Source organism: Abramis brama, assembly GCF_963993115.1.
Source record: "Abramis brama genome assembly, chromosome: 12".
In the NCBI taxonomy this organism is placed as follows: Eukaryota; Metazoa; Chordata; class Actinopteri; order Cypriniformes; family Leuciscidae; genus Abramis; species Abramis brama.
The window spans coordinates 2,332,931-2,354,372 of record NC_139974.1 but is presented as its reverse complement, the minus strand read 5'-3'; the positions used below and the strand labels follow the sequence as shown (position 1 = coordinate 2,354,372).

Genomic DNA, 21,442 nt, shown 5'->3' with positions numbered 1-21,442 from the left:
AGATATCATTCATGTCCGACGTGGGCCAAAGTTTAATACTAATATATTATTGAAATCCCTAAGAATGAGCAATAGTTACAGTGATGCTTGCCTTATTTATAAGCACTGGCTGTATCCATTTGACAAGACTGGACATTAGCACAGTTATAGGCACAGTATACAGTATGGTTGTGTATTTGCTGTTTACTCAAGAACAAAACTGTTCCTGTTTTCATTCAGGTTATTGACCTTTCGCACATGCTCTGTGAGAGGCCTAGAAGAGGAGAACCATACAGCTAAAGGGATAGTTCACCCAAAAATGAAAATTATGTCATAATTTACTCACCCTCATGTCATTCCAAACCCGTAAGACTTTCGTTTATCTCTGACAATGCTTATGCTCTGATAATGTTCCCCAACTCGAAGGATTGTTTTTATCCCGCAGGACAATGCTCCAATCCACACAGCCATGCCAATCAAAGTGTGGATTGAGGACCATCAGATCAAGACCCTGTCATGGCCATCACAACATCCAGACCTGAACCCCTGAAAACCTCTGGAATGATCAAGAGTAAGATGGATGGTCACAAGGCATCAACAATCGCCCAACAGTAATGTGACCGACTGATAGGGAACTTGCCAAGACGCACGGAATCTATGATTGGAAATCAGGTCTATTCCACCAAATATTAATTTCTGAACTCTTAAAGTTAAAACATTAGTATTGTGTTGTTTAAAAATAAACATAAACTTGTTTCCTTTGCATTATTCGAAAATCTTATATATATATATGTATGTATGTATGTTCATTAAGTTTAAAGGTACAATATGTAAGATTTTTGTAATAAAATATCCAAAAATCACTTGCATAGTGTGATATATTTCCTGCAGTTGTGTACTTACAATATCCCAAACGTTCCCAAAGATTTTTAATTTCAGAGAAATTCCAATTGTAAGCAATGGCTCGTCCCTGGTCATTGTCGCCAGTCAATGAAGTAATATCCGTGTTATCCCTGGTTTCCGCTTGTACTGCCATAGTTGGTGACAGACGTGGACAACTGCGTTACGTCTAGCGGCGCGCTCACGCTGTTGTTGTTTCGTTCAAACATTATGGCCATGGCAAGCAGACTTTGGGACACAAGAACTAAAACGAGGATCAATATCAGCGTTTTCGAGATGCCGAGAGCTAGCGTCCACGACTAATTTTGACTTGACAGAGACGCCGCTCTTGCATACTTTATTAGACAGGTGAGCAAAATGTACATAAAACAAATCAATGCTATATAGCTCAACAAATGATTACTGCTAGCTTACTGCTAGTCTCATACAGACAAACTAACACAATAACATTAGAACTTTCAACACACTCATATGCTATTTAGTGTAACGTTAGACCAAGTGAAACAGCGCTGCGTTCCCTCACAAGTTTAACATGTCAAATAAACGGACCTGTGTGAGTGAGTAATTCAGCACTTGCGGTTAGTTCGGTAGAATGAAATGTCTTCTTTATATCTGTGAGACTTGTGTGTGGCGCTGAGATCTGTCTCTCATTAGCACTCGTGCCCTGCTTCACACCTCAGTAATGTTAAAAAAACATGAATGTTTTTTTTTTTGACTTTTTGGATGTCATAACTTCCAAGAAGTTCATGCTGTAAGAGGTGTGGTAACAGATTCAAATGTGATAGTGATAAACGATAGAAGTGTAAAAATAGTAATGCAACAACCATTCAAATATTACGCAATCAGGTTAAGATAATTAATATATATAAGCATATTTAAAAAACTACAAAGACATATCATTCCTCTCAATTCCTCCTCAGTTCTATAGAAACCTAAGGAAAAGGAAGTGTGATCATATCATTTTGTGAGTTTTTTTTTTTTAATGTATAAAAATAATTTCTGGGTGTCCTTTTTTAGGCCACATCCACCAAAACAGAGTGTTTCAAAGAGAGAGTAAAAACAGGATAGAAAATAACCTATTACTTCTAAATAATGATGTTTTTCATTAAAAAAATATTTCTATAATCTTGCTATAAGTGGGCCTCAGAGAACAGTTCATGACACCTTTAATACTAATGCTAGAAATGTAAATGTAGATGTAACCCATATGAAACATAGGGCTACTAAAACCATGTTGTTTAGAGGTGTAGTTCTATGTTTTCCCCACCAGAGAGTGCAATACATTAGAGCGTCATAAACAGACTGTATCAGGATTGGTAGAGAGTGCTACGCGCAGTTTTCATGTTTTGGTAGATCTCTTCCTGAAACCGCGTGTAAGCTGTGAACAATTGCTGGTATGTAACGCAACATAATAGTGTGAAACTTTGATTATATACACGTATACACTGATAAGCTCCTTTATTAGTAGAGCATCAACTGTGAGCACGAGAGGAGCAGCCTCAGTCGGGTTGTTGCTGTTTGAAACTCCGGTGAGTTTAAACATTTCTTTTGCTAGCCTGTTGCTAACCTCAGTGAGCAGAAAAAATCACTGTAAAGTTCAGATACTTAACATAAAAAAACAATCGGGGTTATAAGACTGTTGTCTAATGTTTCAGTGTACTTTGGTGCATATTGTATCATTGTATTTATGCTCTCAAAAGATCGCTAGCTAATCGCTAACAATTAAAGGGGTCATGGCATGTTTTTTTCTTTTCTTTTATTATGTTCCCTTAGGTGCAATTATAGTATTACTATAGTTTTTTGGACAAAAAACGTTTAAAATTGAGTGATTTATGACCTTTTCCCACCCTGTTTCTCATCCTCTGATTCAAACAGTCTGTTTTGGGGGTGTTTCCCCTTTAAGAGTTCAGTGTTAACGCCCACTGTTATGATTGGATAACGTCAGTGCCTATGCATCAATTGTTAACGCCTCCTTGTCAAAACGTGCGGATTTTGCAGAGCTGTGTTTACCGTTACCATAGTAACGGGTGATGCGTGCGAGGCGATGGCGATTGCGATGATGTTTGAGTCGGAATCAGAGGAAATGAACCATCAACACAACTAAGAATGCATCAGCCCGTCCACATAGAAAGTGTGAAACTATTTTGTCAGTTTGACAGCCTACATCTTTTAATAGCCTACGGGGCATGAACATGACGGTCATGGAAACAATAGGTAGGCTAAACTAAGTAAAAACACGGTGATTATTCATAATGAATTAAACTGCAATTAACGTTTTAAAAAAGTTTTAAATAGCCTACATTACTTACAGTTTGCGTCGTCGTTGTTGAGCCCAGAATAGTCCACACGGCCTTATCTTGTACAAAAGTTTTCTGGCAAAGCCAGCATCAAACTGCGATTGTTCTCAACTGTCACTCATCCTTGAAATGTGGAGAACACACGCTTAAATGAACACTGCCGTGACTGGGACGTCACTGCATCCATCTTCCCCTGACGTCTGGATCTTTCAGCACATCAGCAGCGTATATTATTCAAACATGTTGTTTGTCCACAGCCAGGAACAGCACATCTGCGTGACATCGCAATCTTCTTGTAAACAGACCCACTCGCTGCATGTCGACTGAACACATGTGAAGCGCGTGACAGATGCGATGATGAAATGAGGTAGTTATCTTGCGCTTGAAGCGTAGTTGTCTACGCTGGAGGCGGTCATATGCAAACGACTGCTACGTCACTTCGTACCGTGGATCCAGAACGAACTGTATTTAGAGCTTGTTGATTAATAAATGATTCGTTTATAATGGGGAGGACGTCTTAAAGTGTAAATTGCAGGTTCAATTTTTCACGAAGATAATGCAATGTGTTTATTAAACATAAAGATAAGAACCGCCCACCATTGTTTTTTATACCAAAATGCTGATTATAATATGAAAAGTTGGCACTTTTAACAGTGGTTTTAACCGCTCCCTTCCACTAGATGGGGCGTGACGTCATAAGAGGAACTCACTAGTAGAGTTACCGGCACAGTCATAGCTATAGATGCCTTACATAACTACAGAAAAGTTGGTTGTATGTTTTATTTGATAAAAAAAATTATGGATAAAATAACTCAACTGTAAACATACTCGTGTGTGCTGACTTCAAGGGGACCGTGATCCTGCCTGAAATGAGAATAAGCTATTCGCAAAACAAACGGGTTCAGGCACCGGGTTCAGGCACCGGGTTCAGGCACGTCAGATCAGCCGGTCGCAGGTCGAGCTGTTCCACTAAACTCCAGAACGCGTTCACCTCACGGCAGCACATACTCTCCACTGCTGATTCAACTGGGTGGCATAGCCCACACAAACACAGTGATTGGCACATCGATCTCTCTTTTTCTTTTCTGACAATAAACATCGCTAATTAAATCGTGAGAAATAGCGTGGATTGAGGAAGGGTATTACATGACGTTTGAGGCGTCGATGAGACTAGCGATTGGTGCCTGTGCAGTGTGTGCATCTCTACAGCTCTGATTTGGACTGACACCATGTAAGTTAATAATGTCTTTGAATTTTTTGAAAAGACTGGCTTGTTCCCTTATATTATCCGGGTTAAGTTTGCACCAGGCTAGCCTAGACTAGCTCTAACGTAGCTACTCACCAGGACACCTGGCCAACCCAAGCATTAATAACTCTTTGAGTGCCATGGGTCCCCTCTCTCACGCCTGACCAGTTAAAAATTGTAGGGCTGTGGTCCATAAAGAATTTGATGGTTTCTCACATCCTCAGTCGTTCTCCAAATAGCCATAATACAGTGGGAATCTAGCGGAGTATGGGTTGCGAGTTGCTCTTATGACATCATCACCAGTTACTGAAAAAACACGCTACCTTTGAAGAAACCCCAATAAATGTTATTTTAACGCATTTTAAGACAGAAATAATTAAATATATTCATATAGAGCACTTTAATTTACACATTAATTGACTGTGGTGGTTAACCTGCAACTTACACTTTAAGCTATGAAACTTGCAGGATGTTTTAATGGTACAAAGACCTCTTATATACCAAAAGATCAAGGCAAATTTGGTTTCTCATGTCATGACCCCTTTAATCATTGATGGCTAAGTGCCAAGCTAATAGTTTGCATTGTATTAAGGAGGATTTATAGCTTGGTTGAAGTGTTTGAAACTAAAGTGCAATACATTCATTTTTGTTGGTATTAAAACATTTAGTTAATGGAGTTAAATACTAATGGCACACTAATTATTTGTAGCCAACTACAGTGTTTGATTTGGTTTATTACAATGTTAAATGTGTTAGCACTGATAATTTAATTCAATTCATGTTGAAAAGCGTTAATATTAAGATGTGTGTTACCCTAAAAGCAGCTAAGGAAAAAGGATGTTACATATAAATGTGATGATAAATAATTAATTTGTCAATGTTAAGTGCAAATTGTGATGTATAGAAGTTCATATGTATTTAGTGCTAAATACCAGTTGCCATTACATGTGGTAATTCATTTTACAGTAAGCAAGGTATGTCTTTAGCCATTGGTCATACGCTGTAAAATGCACTAAATGACATAATTAAGTTAATGAGATCTCATGTTGGAAATGGAGAAATAGAACAGAATAACTTACTACTTTACACTGCTTGTGTAGGCTGTTTTTTTTGTTATTTTGATCACTACGAGAGAAATAGACGAATCACAGATGGCGAGCCCAGCCCAGAGTGACGGTGGATGGTCGTGAGAACGGTGTGGCCAGCCGCGGGACCAGCCACCGAGGACGTCGGACTAGTTTCGTTTAGACAGGATACAGATAAGAATACACTTACGCTATTAACTCTACCCGGGTAGTAGTACTGAACTTTATACACACACACACACACAAAAGGACCAGGAACTGAACTCTGAACTCAATTTCATACTCCTCATCTTAAAGGAGCATTGAGCTGAAGTGTCAGCTCACACGGACATTTTCTTTTTCTTTTATTACTGAAAGAGCTCTATTTTTGTTTTATTTTATTTTCATTCTTGGTACATTATAGTACTGTGATCATTGTTTTGTTCCCTGATGCAATAAAACTGTCAACTGTTCAACTCAATACTAACTCTTTTGTGAGTCACTCAAGGCAGACCACACCCCGGACCTAGATAGATGTTAGTTGTTCTGGTATTGGTTAGCACTAGGGGGCGCTACATAGACAACAAAGAACAAGACATTTATTTATAGAATGGTTTAGTTATGTGCTTGCAGAAGTGATGTCTTACTCATTCATGAAGGTTTTAATCTCTTAATTCCAATGATTATCTGGAATACAAATAGGAGTTTATATATATATAATAAGGCTATTCAGAAATAATGAAGGACTGGAACATTGAAGAATGCAGAAATGAGATCTCAGACCTAGGAATTATAGTAGTCAGATAATTATGTTATTAATTTAGTTATGTGAAGTTTATCCAGTGCTTTCTGTTGCATTTCCCACAGGTGTTATTTGTGTGCGGTTCACTACGATCACACTGTTCCCATAACAGCTCAGCAACAGATGCTGATTGTAAAATGTTTGCTCATTTCTAATTCTATTAGCCGTTCATACAAGTGGGCATAATATTCTAACTTTAATTTTATTCTAACTAAATTCACGGACACACTATGGTTCTGGTATATGAATATTAAACAGTTCACAGGTACAGGCATACTGTAAATCACCCAGTATCAGAGATCTGGTTAAAGATGAGATGAGTTCAGGCAAGGGTTTTGAGTTTTTCAGAGTTTTGTGAACGGCACACAGCAGAATTGGGCAACTTTTAACTTTTACTTCTGTTGCCGCAGATTATGCAATACTTGTGGTGTGGTTTCTGTGAACCAAGCAGTTTTCACTACTTTCTGCTTTTATTTTTAATTACATGGATTTGTTATTAAAGCCAGTACTATTATTACATGAAAGAACGTCAGTAGAAACTCTTTTGGTGTCTAAAGGTTTTAACAGTCTGTGTCTTCAACCATCTGTCATTATTCAGTCGGTATGGAGTTCAGGCAACTTCCTCTTCTGCTCTGTGAGTATTTTTTTTCTCTGTATGTCAGTGAATTTTACATTACATTATATTTAATATGACAGATAGCTTTATCCAACATGAAACTTCACTAAGGCACTGGATTACAAATGTATTTCCAGAATAAATGGACTGATGTTATTTAGACGCAATGCAACAATTTTTTAAAAAAATTTTCTCATGTTGAATTTTTTTGCATCTTTTCAGTGTTTTGTTTAATTTATTTACTTTCAGTTTGGTCCTGTGGTTGACAGTAATTGCAAATACATTTATCTCGGCAATGATGTCAACATTCAGTTGCTTATACATTGGTTAAAACAGTTTTATATTTATATAATCTTGCAAAATTGCAGTATATTTATCAACAGTTTTGCAATTTAGGTTTAATTCATTAAGTGTAAGATACAGTTATAAGCCGTTTTATTGCATTAAGTGTTTGCATTTGATGTGAATGAGACACAGAGGCAGTTTATTTTCATTCCTCTGTTTGTGATCAGAGTGTTGGCTTGAAGTTCCCTAAACAGTTTTCTCTGCATAGCTAAATCTATCAAATAAATTCATCATCTGCACTCATACAGACGAATTTAGCTCTAGACAAAGTAGACAAGCCTCACGAAAAATAAGAACATTTGAGCTTATAATGGTGTTTCACAAGCATATACTGTAGGCTACTGTTATAATATGTCTGAAAAAGATCTTTGAGAAAAAAAGTTTTTCTCTTTGTGTTTTTAGTGCTGATTTCAAACATCCACTCTGGACACACTAAAGGTGATTATATTTGATTTATACATTTCATCAACACTAACTGTTTCAAGCCAGCTGAAAAATATTAGTGTTACATTTATAGGACTAAATACACCTTATTGTCTATCTAACAACGTTGCCTTTTTTAACATTGTCAGTCTATTATTCACAAATATTGTATATTACTGGAGTCTTGAGACAGAACAGATGATTTCCGTTTCTGAAGTCTAATATGTGAATTGTGAACTGTTTTTCACAACCACTGTCGATTTTCATGGCCGCCGTTTACAGCCTAGCAAAGCTGACGTGTCATTAAAAAGCTGTAAGTCATAATGCAGGCATCTCTGTAACACTTTTTTTACTATAAAAAAAGAAGAAGATTTAGTCCTCATTGGTTTGGTGACAGCAACACCTACTGGTCAGAAACAGTAGTATTCTAGTTTATCTAACATCAACATTTTTAACATCAACAAAACTGCTGTATAGCAACATGTAGGTGTGGAGAACAACACTAAAGTCTAACCTGATTCAGCAAGTATATTTTGCAAAAAGTATATTTATACATTAAAAAAGCACATTGTTTTCATTGTGAATTGTTATTGGTTTACAGAAAGACCAAAACCCAAAGTGACCATTAAACCTGATCATCATGTATTCAGAGGAGACTCAGTCACTCTCAGATGTGACATATATGATGAAGGAGTCACTAGCTGGAGGTACAACTGGTATAAAGACGGTTCAGTCAGTGTTTTCAGTGAACGACAGGAACACACATTCAGTTCTGTTACTGAGTCTGACGCCGGTAAATACTCCTGTAATGGGACAGAGACTGAAGGATCACGCAGATCAAACATCAGTGATGAAGTTACACTGACAGTATCAGGTGAGTTTGAACATCTCTTCATAAACACACACAAGTTTAACATGTTATCAATGAGTGATGTCTCTATTTCAGTTCCCAGAGCAGTTTTAAGTGTTTCTCCTCAGAAGTGGTTGACTGAAGGAGATCCGGTGACTCTGATCTGTGAGGTTAACGGCTCCTCTACAGGCTGGACATTCAGCTGGTTCACTGTAACTGGCCCAGGTCAGTTATAATGTGCTTCATCTGATAACATCTAAATTAAGTAAGGGTTAATGGCCGACGAGGTGTCCATTGTCAGGTATTAATGGACGACGGCAAAGTTTTTATCAAATCTAAAGTTTTTACAAACAATAACTTGGTTTCGGAGATATTTATAGTCCGCTCAGCTCGTAGAACCATTCAGTTTTGTTTTGATACGATAAATTGTAAACGGATACTTTGACTGCCTGTTGCTATGGTTACTCACAGCTGATGACTGCCTGTTGCTATGGTTACTCACAGCTGATGTAGCCAGCGCATTTATTTATTAATCTCGAACGGTAAACAGTCAGTTTCACCAGAACTCCTTTACTAGGTGTCCTCTATCACTTTTTAACAGACACCCTGCAGCCAATCAGAAACGAGTATTCACCCAGACCATGATATAACTGGGTTTATTCAAGTCAACCTGACTAAGGATTACATCAATAACATTCTACCCCAAACTCTTGCAATAGTGCCAGAGATCTGGTGCCTTTAAGATGACATCCTAACATTCTGACTTCATACAGGGATCGGGAATCATTATGAGCTCCTCTCAGACAGCAGCAGAGGAGCTGGAGGAAAGTACACTGTCAGTTCTGCTGATCTAAATCACACTGGAGTTTATGTGTGCAGAGCAGAGAGAGATAAAACAGCCGTTTACAGCAACACACAACCACTGTGGGTCACTGGTGAGTATTTTTCATTTTTGAAAAAGAGAGTTTTGAAACTCAAATTTAACACTTCCAAATTCTAGCTGTAATTGTCTTGTCAGGTGTTTCTCCTCCAGTGTCTCTGATCATCAGTCCCAGCAGAACTCAACACTTCACATCTGTCTCTCTCGCTCTGAGCTGTGAGGACCAGAGTAACTCTGATGGATGGACAGTGAGAAGATACACAGACAGCGGTCGGCTGGAAGAATGTCCATCATCAGTGTGGGGATCACAAACAGGATCTACATGTACAATCAGATCCACTGTCCCATCAGACACTGGAGTTTACTGGTGTCAGTCTGAATCTGGAGAGACATATCAGCATGTTAATATCACTGTACACAGTGAGTCTTTATTTCCATATTTATTCATTTCACTGGTATGTTACAAACAATGCATACGCAGATTGGTGCAGGAAGCATTAGATCAGGGATCTTCAACCTTTTTGAAGGTTTGTCTAAAATAACTAGGCCTATATGTAAAAATAACTGTGTATTGATGTAATTTATTACGATTATACTGTAAATCTATTATAATAATAAATGTTGTTATACAGTCAATATTAGAGCTCGATACTTTTTAGGCACTGACCAAATTGCCTCAATACCATTGAGTATTAAAAAATGTCTTGTCATTCAGTACCAAATTTCATTACTTAAGGGGTAAGTCAGTGAGCCATAAGCATGCAGCATTGATTGCCTGTGGCCAGAACCATTGTGAGGCATCAAGGAAAAACACTATTTTATGGCGGTTACGCTCAGAGACGTGGCTCACACATGAGACTGGTGTGTAACACCATGTCCTAACTACACGCGACGCCACGACACGCGATAAAAGGTATCTTTTCCATTTTAATAGTGTTTGTCCTAACCAGCCGCGACGGCGACACGTGACGATTCTATTTTAGAAACAGTTTCTATTTTTCTGCAACATCGCGGCTGGAACAACAAACACAAAGTGTGGCAATGATAATGGTAGGCTACTGTTTATGTGCTTTATTTAATGTTAAAAGCATGCAATGTGACTTTGAATATCATTTAGTGCTCCAGCTTTGTAGCAATGGATAATTCACCTCAGATCTTGAAATTAAACAAATGGAAACAGGAACGTTCAAACTGTGAACAAACAAGTGTATTTTTTGACAAAGATTATTTTACTAACTCAGCCTATGTATTTTTAATATAGTTTAAATGGTGTAATATTTGTGAATTTGATTATGTAGCCTAGGCCTACTTATCTATTTTCTTGCCAGTGCCGTCAACATCACTCTCTGGTGCTGTGCACTCGCCGCGAGACGCCGCCCACACGCTGCTCTGATTGGCTTTGGGATTTGATTGATTTTGATGCATCTTCAGTCCAGTGTGGACAGACACTTTTTGTCTAGAATTTGTCGCTGGAATCTTATCGCATCGCGACTGGTTAGGACACCGTGTAAGCGCCCCAACCCCCATTGATGTAGATGTGGAAAAGATCAAAAGTGTGGCTACATTTCACTAGACTAGATGCCAACAGCGCGAGGTTAAATATTTGCGACAAGATAACTGCTGCCAAGACAAACAACACAACAAATGAAGCACTTGAAAAATTATCGTTCAGTCTAATTCAATTTTAGTCTAAATCAAATTTAGAGATGTTAAAATGGTGCTGATGTGATCATATTTCTAGGATTTAGTAAGGGAGCTCCTAGAGCCTGCGTGACATCTATCCAACAAAGCATTATCATAATCTAGTATTGAGATCATGAACGAATTAATTCGTTTTTCACCATTAGACAGTATATGTCATAGTTTGGCAACATTTCTAGGTGAAAAAAAAAGACTGTTAACACTGACAATGGGATTATCAAAAGAAAGATTGCTATCAAACATAACACCCAAGTGCTTAACTTTAGAAGACAATGTAACCGTTTGGAAATACAGTTGAGTGTTGTCAGCAAAACAGTGAAAGCTTCCCAACGCAATCAGCTCTTCTGACTATTTGCAAACATTGCATGTCTCCTGTGTTTCTGTAGTTGGTGTGATTCTGGAGAGTCCTGTTCATCCTGTGACTGAAGGAGATAATCTGACTCTACGCTGTTTTTATCCATATATAAGCCCACCAAAACTCAGAGCTGATTTCTATAAAGATGGATCACTCATCCAGAGTCAAACTACAGAGATGATCATCCCTACTGTCTCACAGTCACATGAGGGTTTCTACTCCTGCAAACACCCAGAGACAGGAGAGTCTCCCAAGAGCTGGATCTCAGTCAGAGGTGAGAGTCAATGAAACTGTGAGCTGATTTATTTCTTCATATGCCCTCGTTCAGATATAGTGCATGATCAAGTGTTTGTGTGTCTCTTTTTCAGGGTCTCATTCTTCAGGGTCTCATTCAGACTCTCAGATCTCTGTCCTCCACATACTCAGTTCTGCACTGGCAGCTTGTCCATATCTGATAGTGACAGTCGTACTGATTTACAAATGCTGCAAAATGAGAGGAAAAACACCTGAGTGATTTATTAGAAATCATAATCAACATTAGGCTACCCATATTTAATTGGCCAATTGTGACAGCTTTCTTTTGCTTGCTATCTGGAGGTATTGTGACAATACAAATCAATTCATTTGAATCTGTCCTTTAGCATACCTTTGTTGAGAAACCAATACAGTGAGAGATGAACAAACCTAGCTTAAGTAAAATATTTTGTGTGTATTTAACAGTTATATCTGTTGAAGAAGAAGAAACTTCTATCTGATTTTAAACCAAGAAAACTTCCATGCTTCCTGGAATCACTCACTATCTCATTCACAATCTTGGGCAGAGCGTGCTTACTGTAAAAAAAAAAAAAGTGTTTTAGTGACAACATCATGTTTAACTTTTCATGTTTCTTCTTTAAAGGGGTGGTAATGCCCTTTTCACAAGATGTGAAATAAGTCTCTGATGTCCCCAGAGTGTGTGTGTGAAGTTTTAGCTCAAAATACCCCACAGATATTTTTTATATAGCATGTTAAAATTGTCAGTTTTTGAGGGTGAGGAAAAACGCACCATTTTGTGTCTGTTGCTTTAAATGCAAATGAGCTGCTGCTCCCCACAGGGGGCGGAGCTTAAAGAGCTTGCACTCACACACACATGCACTGAACATTTCTAAAACTTTTAGCCTTTTATGTTCAAACCGGAGTCAGACAATGGTGGAGAGACTCAAGAAGAAGTGACAACATGTAGAAGCAACAGGACATTTCTGAATGGTTAGTTGATGAATTTATGAAGCTGATGTGTAGTTATCTTCTAGTCTTTAATTAGCATATTCTGTCATGATAATCTATAAATCGTGTTCAGGGGGCGGGGTTTATGTAAATTTTAGGGTTGGTGATGTCACTAACCCGGGAGGAATGTGGTGTAGTCTCTACCAGCCGTTTGTTGTAGTCCTTAAAAAGCGATTTCTTTAAAAGCAAATATCTCCCTTTGCTTTGAACTTTGAGCGTTGTAACTTTGCAGATGTTGTTTATACTCAAACAGCAACATTACACACTAACTAAAGTTAGAAAAGTCAAATCATAATCAACCACCCCTTTAAAAATAAAGAACTAATGCTGAAAAAAATGTTTGAGAGCTGTTTGTTGTTAATTCTTGCAGTGTTACTTGTACAATCAGATCAAAATAACTATGACCTATGTCATCTGCATAAATTATTACAGTTAGTATATGCAGATAAAAAGAATCTCTCACATTTTAATCAATTCCTGAACATGCATTTTTTTTTCTATCCAAAGCCAATGACTTCACATGTGATTGTTTTTTTGGTTCTGACTCACTGGTGTGTGAAAATGTTGCCTACTAGTGGTTTCTGAATGTAAATATGAATTTAATGTGTAATATGAGTAATGGCAATTTTGATGCTTAGCAAGAACCAACCTCTAATTAAATTTCCAATGTGTTATGTGTTAAGTCTCGTTCTACATTAAAAATGAATAAAACAAAATCTGACCACTGGTGTATGTTTCTTTTCACACTGCATGAGGTTTATTTTGCATCAAGGCACCATCAACTAGAAATTTGCTGGGTGTACACAGTGGAATCTTTGCCGGTGGAGAAGATCAGTTTCAGTGGTTTTCTTTTTTTCTCCGTTGGGAGAAATCGTGGAATTGATTATGTTCATATGGTTGTAGATTGCATCATGTATGAGAAACTACGAGCCGAGCAGTGTACCTTACATCTTACCAGGCATCTCCTGAGCTACCAATCATTTTTAAACATGTTTAAAGAATTCAGGAAGACAGTCTAAATTTGAGAAGTGTAGCTCTCCCCTATTACCAAATCATATACATACATCATACAACCACTACTAGCAACCTTATAGTGTGCGCATTGAAGGGGGTGGATTGGATTCCACTGCTGCTTCAATGTATATGTAATAAGTGATTATAATCAAGGTATTAATCAATGTTTTTTCCTTCTAAATATCAAATAAGTTGAATAACTTCTCTGGAGATTTTACTTTGTTATAGAAGTTACCAGTGTGAAGTTACCATAAAATCACATTATAAAGTGGCAGTGTAACTTGGTGTCAAATTTAGTATAAAAATAAATATGAAATTTGATACAAAAGCATGTAGTTTATAGAGGAATGCTCTAGAACAGTTGATTTAATGCACTTTTGGTCATAATCCTGATAGTTTGGTGATGTTCTGGTGATCTGAGGGCTCAGATGATCATGTGTTGTAATGCTGTGTGTGTATAAATATCATCGTTGACTTGTTCCAGTGGAGAAGAGCAGGATTAGTCTGGCACTAGAAGCTGGTGTGTGTGTGTGTGTGTGTGTGTGTGTGTGTCTGTCTGTCTGTGTGTGTGTGTGTGTGTGTGTGTGTGTGTGTGTGTGTGTGTGTGTGTGTGTGTGTGTGTGTGTGAATGTGCCGTTATCTCAGTTCCTCACGGTGGGAGAAGATGGAGAAGCAAAGACGCGAGCAGAACCAGGAGTGTGTGAGACACATTCACATCAGGATCTGGAACACACACACAACTCGCATCAAGTCCTGCTCATTCAACACTAACAGTGACTGTGTTTACATGTGCACCAATAATTGGATTCTTCGCAGTGGGGCTCGCCGATCACATTAAGAATATATGCTGATGACCAGTCGTCGGCTGAGCCGCTCTACGTCAGCGCGGGGTTAACGCCTGTAAGACTCAGATCATCTCATCAACGCTTGAAGAACTCGCTCACCCAAAACTGAGCAGTTCGTCAGTGTTTACTCGTCTCTACTGTGCTCTAATGTTTCTGTGAAACGTGAATATACAGTCAAAATATATTCAGACGCCTTCAACATCTCTCACATTATCACAGTTTATTCGCTATAGTTTAGAAAATGGTGATAAAATATGAGCAGAACTCAGTTGATATTTGACTGGTTTTGTCCGTCCTTCTGTTAGACTGTCTCACACATGAATTATGTTGAATATCTGTCAGCTGTTAAATTTAACTACACAATTAGATAATACCAGTTTATTTGAACAGGTTGATGTTTGGACATCTTTTCATCTCCATCACTAAATCATTCCACAATTGAACCCCATTAACTGTAGGGCTAAAACTTTTCAAAGTTGTGCTATGTTTCTGAGTCCTAAAGTTTAATTCTTCACGTAATTCATAATAACCAGTACGTTCTTGGAACCTTATTTGTATTTGGCTTGGTAACAATTTGTGCCTTACTTTGTATAGCATCTGTACTGTTTGAACCTCAACAATGTCACAAAACTTCATGATTTTTAAATTAATCGGATAACTCTTTTTTGCAGCATTACTATTGGTTTTAATGTGCTTTTATAAGTACTACCCCATACCACTGAACAATAATGTAAATAGGGCAAGATCAGAGAACAATATAAAGTATGCAGAGCTTTGATGTTTAAAATGTGCTTTACTTTTGAAATTACTGAAATGCTTCTTGATATTTTAGTGATTATATATTTAATATGAGAGTTCCAAGTAATTTTATCATCTATAATAACTCCAAGGAATTTGATTTCATGCACCCGCTCCATAACAACACCATCTATCTGAATTGCTTCCTGAGCATTGGAATTACAGTTGCCAAATATCATCATTTTGCTTCTACTCAGATTTAGTGATAATTTATTTTGTTTGAACCACGTATTAACACGTTTAAGTTCCAAAGTAACAATTTGACACAGTTGTTGTAAATCGTCTCCCGATGCAAAAATATTTGTATCGTCTGCAAACAAGATAAATCTAAGTATTTGAGTTAAGATTGAGTTATCTGAGATAACTGCGCGTTCGTGCGCTGGTTAAAAGGGGATATGTATCGATAGTAGAAACATTGATCAGCAACGCTGCTATTGGCTGCTCAGCGTGGCCGAAGAGCGCGGTCAGTTTTTCTCCTCAGCAGAGCAAGAACTAGTCGAAGTTTATTCGGAATTTTAATGTTTAATCAAAACGCCAGGGAACACCTCAAAGTCTGCAAAAGCCAGGAGAGAGGGCTGGCAAAAAGTAGCAGACAATTTAAATCCGTTAGAAGTGGCCATGTTAGATGTTTCTATCACTTATTAGCCTATATTTTTGTATTTTAATAATTGCACAATTACTTTGTGCATTGTAATGTCAGTCATCACACTAGAACATGGGAACAAATAAAAGTGAAGTACAAAAATATTCTACATAATGGTAATTTTTTTGTTATATTATAGTCTCTTCTATAAAAGGCACTGTTAAATAAATGGTTGTCTGTTTATAAAAGCAACCAAGAAAAAGGCTGAAAAAAAAAGAAAAGATCTTAGTAGCCTACACTGTAAAATAATTTTTGCTGCATTAAATTAAGGACGTATAGTCATTTCAACTGTTAAATCTTGAGTAATGATGACTGCTTTGACTTGTGAAAGTGAAAACTGATAAACTTATGTTAATGTAGAAATATTTTGCCATGAGTTATTGATCACATTTTTCCCCAGTGTAGTTCATTGTAATGACATTGTGTTTTCCTCTTTTGTGCACTTTTACATAATACACCAACACTTGTATCTGTTCCCAAGAAAGTGGTGGCTGAAATATGTGCAGTAAGTGGACATTTTCTAACTTTCCAAAGGAAAGAAAGTATAAGACTTTGTAATGTCCATTTGTTTCCATTGCACTGGACAGTGAATAAACCCTCTCAGATAACTGTCATATGGAGGAACTAGCCTACCTGCAAGTGCATAAATAACGCCTCGGTTACGACTGTAACCTCGGTTCCCTGAAGAGGGAACGAGCGTTGCGTCGAGATTGACGCTAGGGGAACGCTTCGCGTGATGATGTCTTGAAGCACATGTAAAATCAGCCCAATGGCGTGGCGGAACGTCAGATGCGGGTGACGTCACGTACCAGGAAACTAAAAAGCCTGCTTGAAAACAGAGAGCGGCAGCTTCGTAAAGTCTGAAGTAGCAGCTGACAGGCATGAAGGAGATATGGCAAGGTGACGCAACGCTCGTTCCCTCTTCAGGGAACCGAGGTTACAGTCGTAACCGAGGCGTTCCCTTTCAAGGGAACTCGCGTTGCGTCGAGATTGACGCTAGGGGAACGTCTATACCAACGCCACCATAGCTACAAATGTCTGTCCTGTGTGAAATCACGAAGAGCAGCACTAGGAAGACAGAACATGAGACCCTGGAGTAGAGTCCAGGTCCAAGGAGTAAAATCTGACGAAAGTGTGCGGTGAGGACCAGCCTGCCGCATCACAAACGTCCTGTAAGGACACTCCTGATATAAGGGCCTTGGAGGCCGCCATACTCCTAGTAGAGTGCGACCGGACAGCCATAGGAGAAGGCTGTCCGGCTGCCTCATAAGCAAGCGAAATGGCCTCAACCACCCACTTGCTCATCCTTTGCTTAGACACTGGAGATCCCTTGTTAGGGGACCCAAAACACACAAATAATTGATCACTTTTACGCTACAGGGCAGCTCTGTGGACATAAGCGTCTAATGCCCGGACTGGGCAAAGCAAATTATTAGTCTCCTGGTCCGCATTCTGAAAGGGAGGAGGACAGAAGGCCTGCAATATAATAGGTCTGGCCACGTTAGTGGGGACCTTGGGGATATAGCCCGGTCTTGGATGCAGAAAAGCTTTCACCATACCTGGAGCAAACTCCAAGCATGACGGGGCAACCGACAGTGCTTGGAGGTCCCCTATCCTCTTAAGAGAGGAAATGGCTAGGAGGAACAGAGCTTTCAATGTTAAAAACTTCTCAGGAACCTCCTCAATAGGCTCAAAGGGGGCCAGGGAAAGGCCTTGCAGGGCAATGGACAAATCCCACGGTGGCACCCTAGAGCGAACTGCAGGCCTCAGCCTCCAGGTGCCACGAAGGAAACGAGATACCAGAGGGTCCTTCCCCACAGACATTCCACCCAAAGGAATGTGGTAAGCACCTATGGCCGCCACATAAACCTTTAAAGTGGACGGGGTCAGACCTGCAGTGAACCGTTCTTGCAGGAATTCCAGCACTGTACCAACTTGGCAGTGAACTGGGTCCAACCGACGGTCACTACACCAAGAAGTGAATACTCTCCACTTCAGGGCATAAAGTTTCCTCGTGGAGGGAGCTCTGGACTGTAGAATGGTCTCAACAACCTCAGTTGAGAGACCTGACTCTATGAGCTGGGCCCCCTCAGAGGCCAAGCCCACAGGTTCCACAGTTCTGGCCGAGGGTGAAATATCGAGCCCTCCGCCTGGGACAGAAGGTCCCTCCTGACGGGTAGCTCCAGAGGAGGCCCGTCGAGGAGCGACACAAGATCGGGAAACCATACTCTGCCCGGCCAGCGCGGGGCTATAAGAAGCAGGCAAACCGGGTCCCTGCGAACTCTCTCCAGAACTCCCGGGAGCAGAGCAACTGGGGGAAAAGCGTACAGACGTAGCCTCGGCCACGTCTGCACCATAGCATCCAGTCCCAGAGGAGCTGGGTGCGTGAGGGAGAACCAAAGTGGACAGTGAGACGTCTCTCGAGACGCAAACAGATCCACTTGCGCTTGGCCAAACTCCCTCCATATCAGCTCCACCACCTCGGGGTGGAGCCTCCATTCCCCGGGCCTCAGCCCCTGTCTCGACAGAGTGTCTGCTCCTAAATTCTGGACCCCGGGGATGTAGGCTGCCCTGAGAGACAGCAACTTCCCCTGGGACCACAAGAGGATATGGCGTGCCAGATTGGATAATGGGCGCGAGCACAAACCCCCTTGGTGATTTATATAGGCGACTACCGAAGTGTTGTCCGTATGTACTAGCACATGGTGTCCCCTGAGATCTGTGATAAAGCTCCTCAGAGCCCGGAAGACAGCTAACATCTCTAGGCGATTGATATGCCAGGAACGATGATGGTCTTCCCACAGACCTTGAGATGAGCGACCCTCTAGGATCGCTCCCCAGCCCGTGAGGGAAGCATCCGTCGTTAGCAGTTTGCGACGACAAGGAGCTCCCAACACTGGGCCCTGGGACAGGAACCAAGGTTTCTTCCACATAACCAGGGCACGTAAGCATCGCCGCGTGACCTTGATTGTGCGAAATGGGTTGCCCCTCGGGGAAAACCCCCTGGTCCTGAGCCACCACTGCAGGGGCCTCATGTGCAGTAGTCCAAAAGGTATCACGTTGGAAGCTGCTGCCATGAGACCCAACAGTCTCTGGAACTGTTTGACAGTGAGTAGCTGGCCTAGCTTTACACTTTTCACAGCTGCAAGGATGGACTCTATACGTGGCGGTGACAGGCGCGCCTGCATCGACACAGAATCCCAAACCACGCCTAAGAAAGTGGTCCTCTGTAGTGGAGAAAGAACACTCTTCTTGGCGTTCAACCGTAACCCCAACTCTTTCATATGGGCGAGAACGACATCTCGATGTCGAACCGCCAACTGATGCGACTGAGCTAAAATCAACCAATCGTCGATGTAGTTCATTATGCGAATGCCCTGGAGGCGCAGAGGCGCCAGAGCTGCATCCACGCATTTCGTGAAAGTGCGGGGTGATAAAGCTAGGCCGAATGGAAGAACTCGATATTGGTATGCTTTGCCCCCGAAAGCAAACCTCAGGAACTTCCAGTGACATGGACGGATGGAAATGTGGAAATATGCGTCCTTGAGATCTATTGTGACAAACCAGTCCTCGGACCTGATCTGTGGCACGATCTGTCTCAATGTTAACATTTTGAACTTGAGCTGCATGACTGACTCGTTCAGAACTCGAAGATCTAAAATGGGACGCAATCCCCCGTCCTTCTTTGGAACTATGAAGTACCGGCTGTAAAACCCGGTTTCCCTGCTGGAGGGAGGTACATATTCTATGGCCCCTTTCTCTAACAGAGTGTTTACTTCCTGTTCCATAACCAGAACCTGCTCGGGGCCCACCACTGTGGGCAGGACCCCCATAAACCGAGGTGGGCGTTTCTTGAATTGTATTTGATACCCTTTTTCCACGGTCTGCAGGACCCAACGAGAAACATTTGACAGTAGCTTCCACGCTGTCAAAGATTCTACTAGAGGTACCAGTCTCTCGAGACTGGTTTCTGGATTTTGTTGCTGTTGAGTAGTCGGCTCGTCGCCCTGTAGCGGCGCACCGGCAGGGAACGACTGAACGGACTGCTCTAACACCCTCCTCAGAGGGGGCGGGCATCCCGAGGCCACTACGTTTCCGGGTGGTCCTTGAGATATGTGCTCGCCGGAGACCGCTGCGCCCTGAAACACCGGAGGTGGCAGGGTTGGCAGAACGGTCCCCTGAGGGTACCGAAGGGAGACGGGCACCGTAAAAAGAGGTGTTGACCGCTGCACTTCGGGGGGGACTACCCTCATTTGTCCTGAGCCCTCGGACGTCAGGACTTTTTCCCAGCAGCCTTCTTGGCGGTAATAACGGTCCTCAGATCCGTTCTACCCCTCGAAGGCTGCTGGGTTTGAGCGTGCCCTCCGTGTCCCCGTGGTTTATGTGGGGGAGCGCGGGCGGACACGCTCTGTTTTTGAGTTGCACGATGTTCAGTGCTTTTTTTAGATGAGTGAGGCTGCTCCCGCTCAGCAGCCTCATGAAAAGATCGGCGGGGGAGAAGTTTTTGCAAAGCAGCTGCCTGCTTAGATGCTTCCTGAAGCTTATCAACAGCAGCAGTAACAGCGTTGCCAAAGAGACCATGTGTAGAAACGGGAGAATCTAACAGAACATTTTTCTCTTTGTCCTTAATATCACTGAGGTTGAGCCACAGATGCCTCTCAGTGGCCACCAGGGCTGCCATAAACCGCCCGATTGATTTAGCGGTCTCCTTGGTGGCCCTGAGAGACAGATCTGTGGCTCTGCGTAGTTCAGCAACAGCCTCAGGACTAATACCCCCGCCCTCATCCACATCACTCAATAATTCAGCCTGATAAGCCTGCAGCAGTGACATAGTATGAAGACACGCTGCAGCCTGACCAGAAGCTGAATAAGCCTTGCCCACCAGAGAAGATGTTACTCTGAGGGGCTTATTAGGCAACGCCGGAGTTTTTAGTGAAGATGCCGTCGCTGGAGAGAGATAGCTCGCAAGCGTCTCTTCCACCTTCGGCATCTCCCCATAACCATGCTCTTTATACCCAGATATAGCAGAATAATTCGTGGTTTGTGAATTAAAAACTCTATAAGAAACTGGTCTCCCCCACGATCTCGACACCTCGGTGTGGAGATCGGGGAAAAACGGAAGATTTCGGCGTTGTGGTTGTGCACGTGAGGGCAGGAAGCGTTCGTCAAGTTTACTTTTTGAACGAACGTCCTGTTTATCAGATGGCCATTCAATACATAATCTATCAACTGCTCTCGTCACTACATCCAGCAATTCTTCAAATGCATGAGACTGAGGTGGGGCTTCCTCAGACTCACCTCAACACTAACAACATCCAGTTCCTCAGAACTGGACAATTGCAGTGTTTGTTCTATCATCGGGGCGGAAGAAACCGCAGCGCGTGCTTCCGAACCCTGATGACAGACATCGGGTCTATCAGG

The 21,442-nt window shown here is 41.1% G+C and overlaps 1 protein-coding gene and 1 long non-coding RNA gene across 2 annotated transcripts; both read left to right on the top strand.

Annotated features, from left to right (window-relative positions):
- The first annotated feature begins 2,264 nt into the window (after positions 1–2,264).
- On the top strand, positions 2,265–5,967 carry LOC311094048. The gene is made up of 2 exons (XR_014608550.1): positions 2,265–2,408; positions 5,523–5,967. It is a non-coding gene; the product is annotated as an uncharacterized lncRNA (long non-coding RNA).
- Positions 5,968–6,693: 726 nt separating this feature from the next.
- On the top strand, positions 6,694–13,435 carry LOC311093959 (Fc receptor-like protein 5). Its single transcript, XM_084131662.1, has 8 exons — positions 6,694–6,922; positions 7,652–7,687; positions 8,274–8,546; positions 8,619–8,747; positions 9,296–9,457; positions 9,541–9,822; positions 11,490–11,732; positions 11,827–13,435. Exons 1-8 carry the CDS (start codon positions 6,892–6,894, stop codon positions 11,970–11,972), a joined length of 1,302 nt encoding a protein of 433 aa, XP_083987788.1. The 5' UTR covers positions 6,694–6,891; the 3' UTR covers positions 11,973–13,435.
- The last annotated feature ends 8,007 nt before the right edge of the window (positions 13,436–21,442 follow it).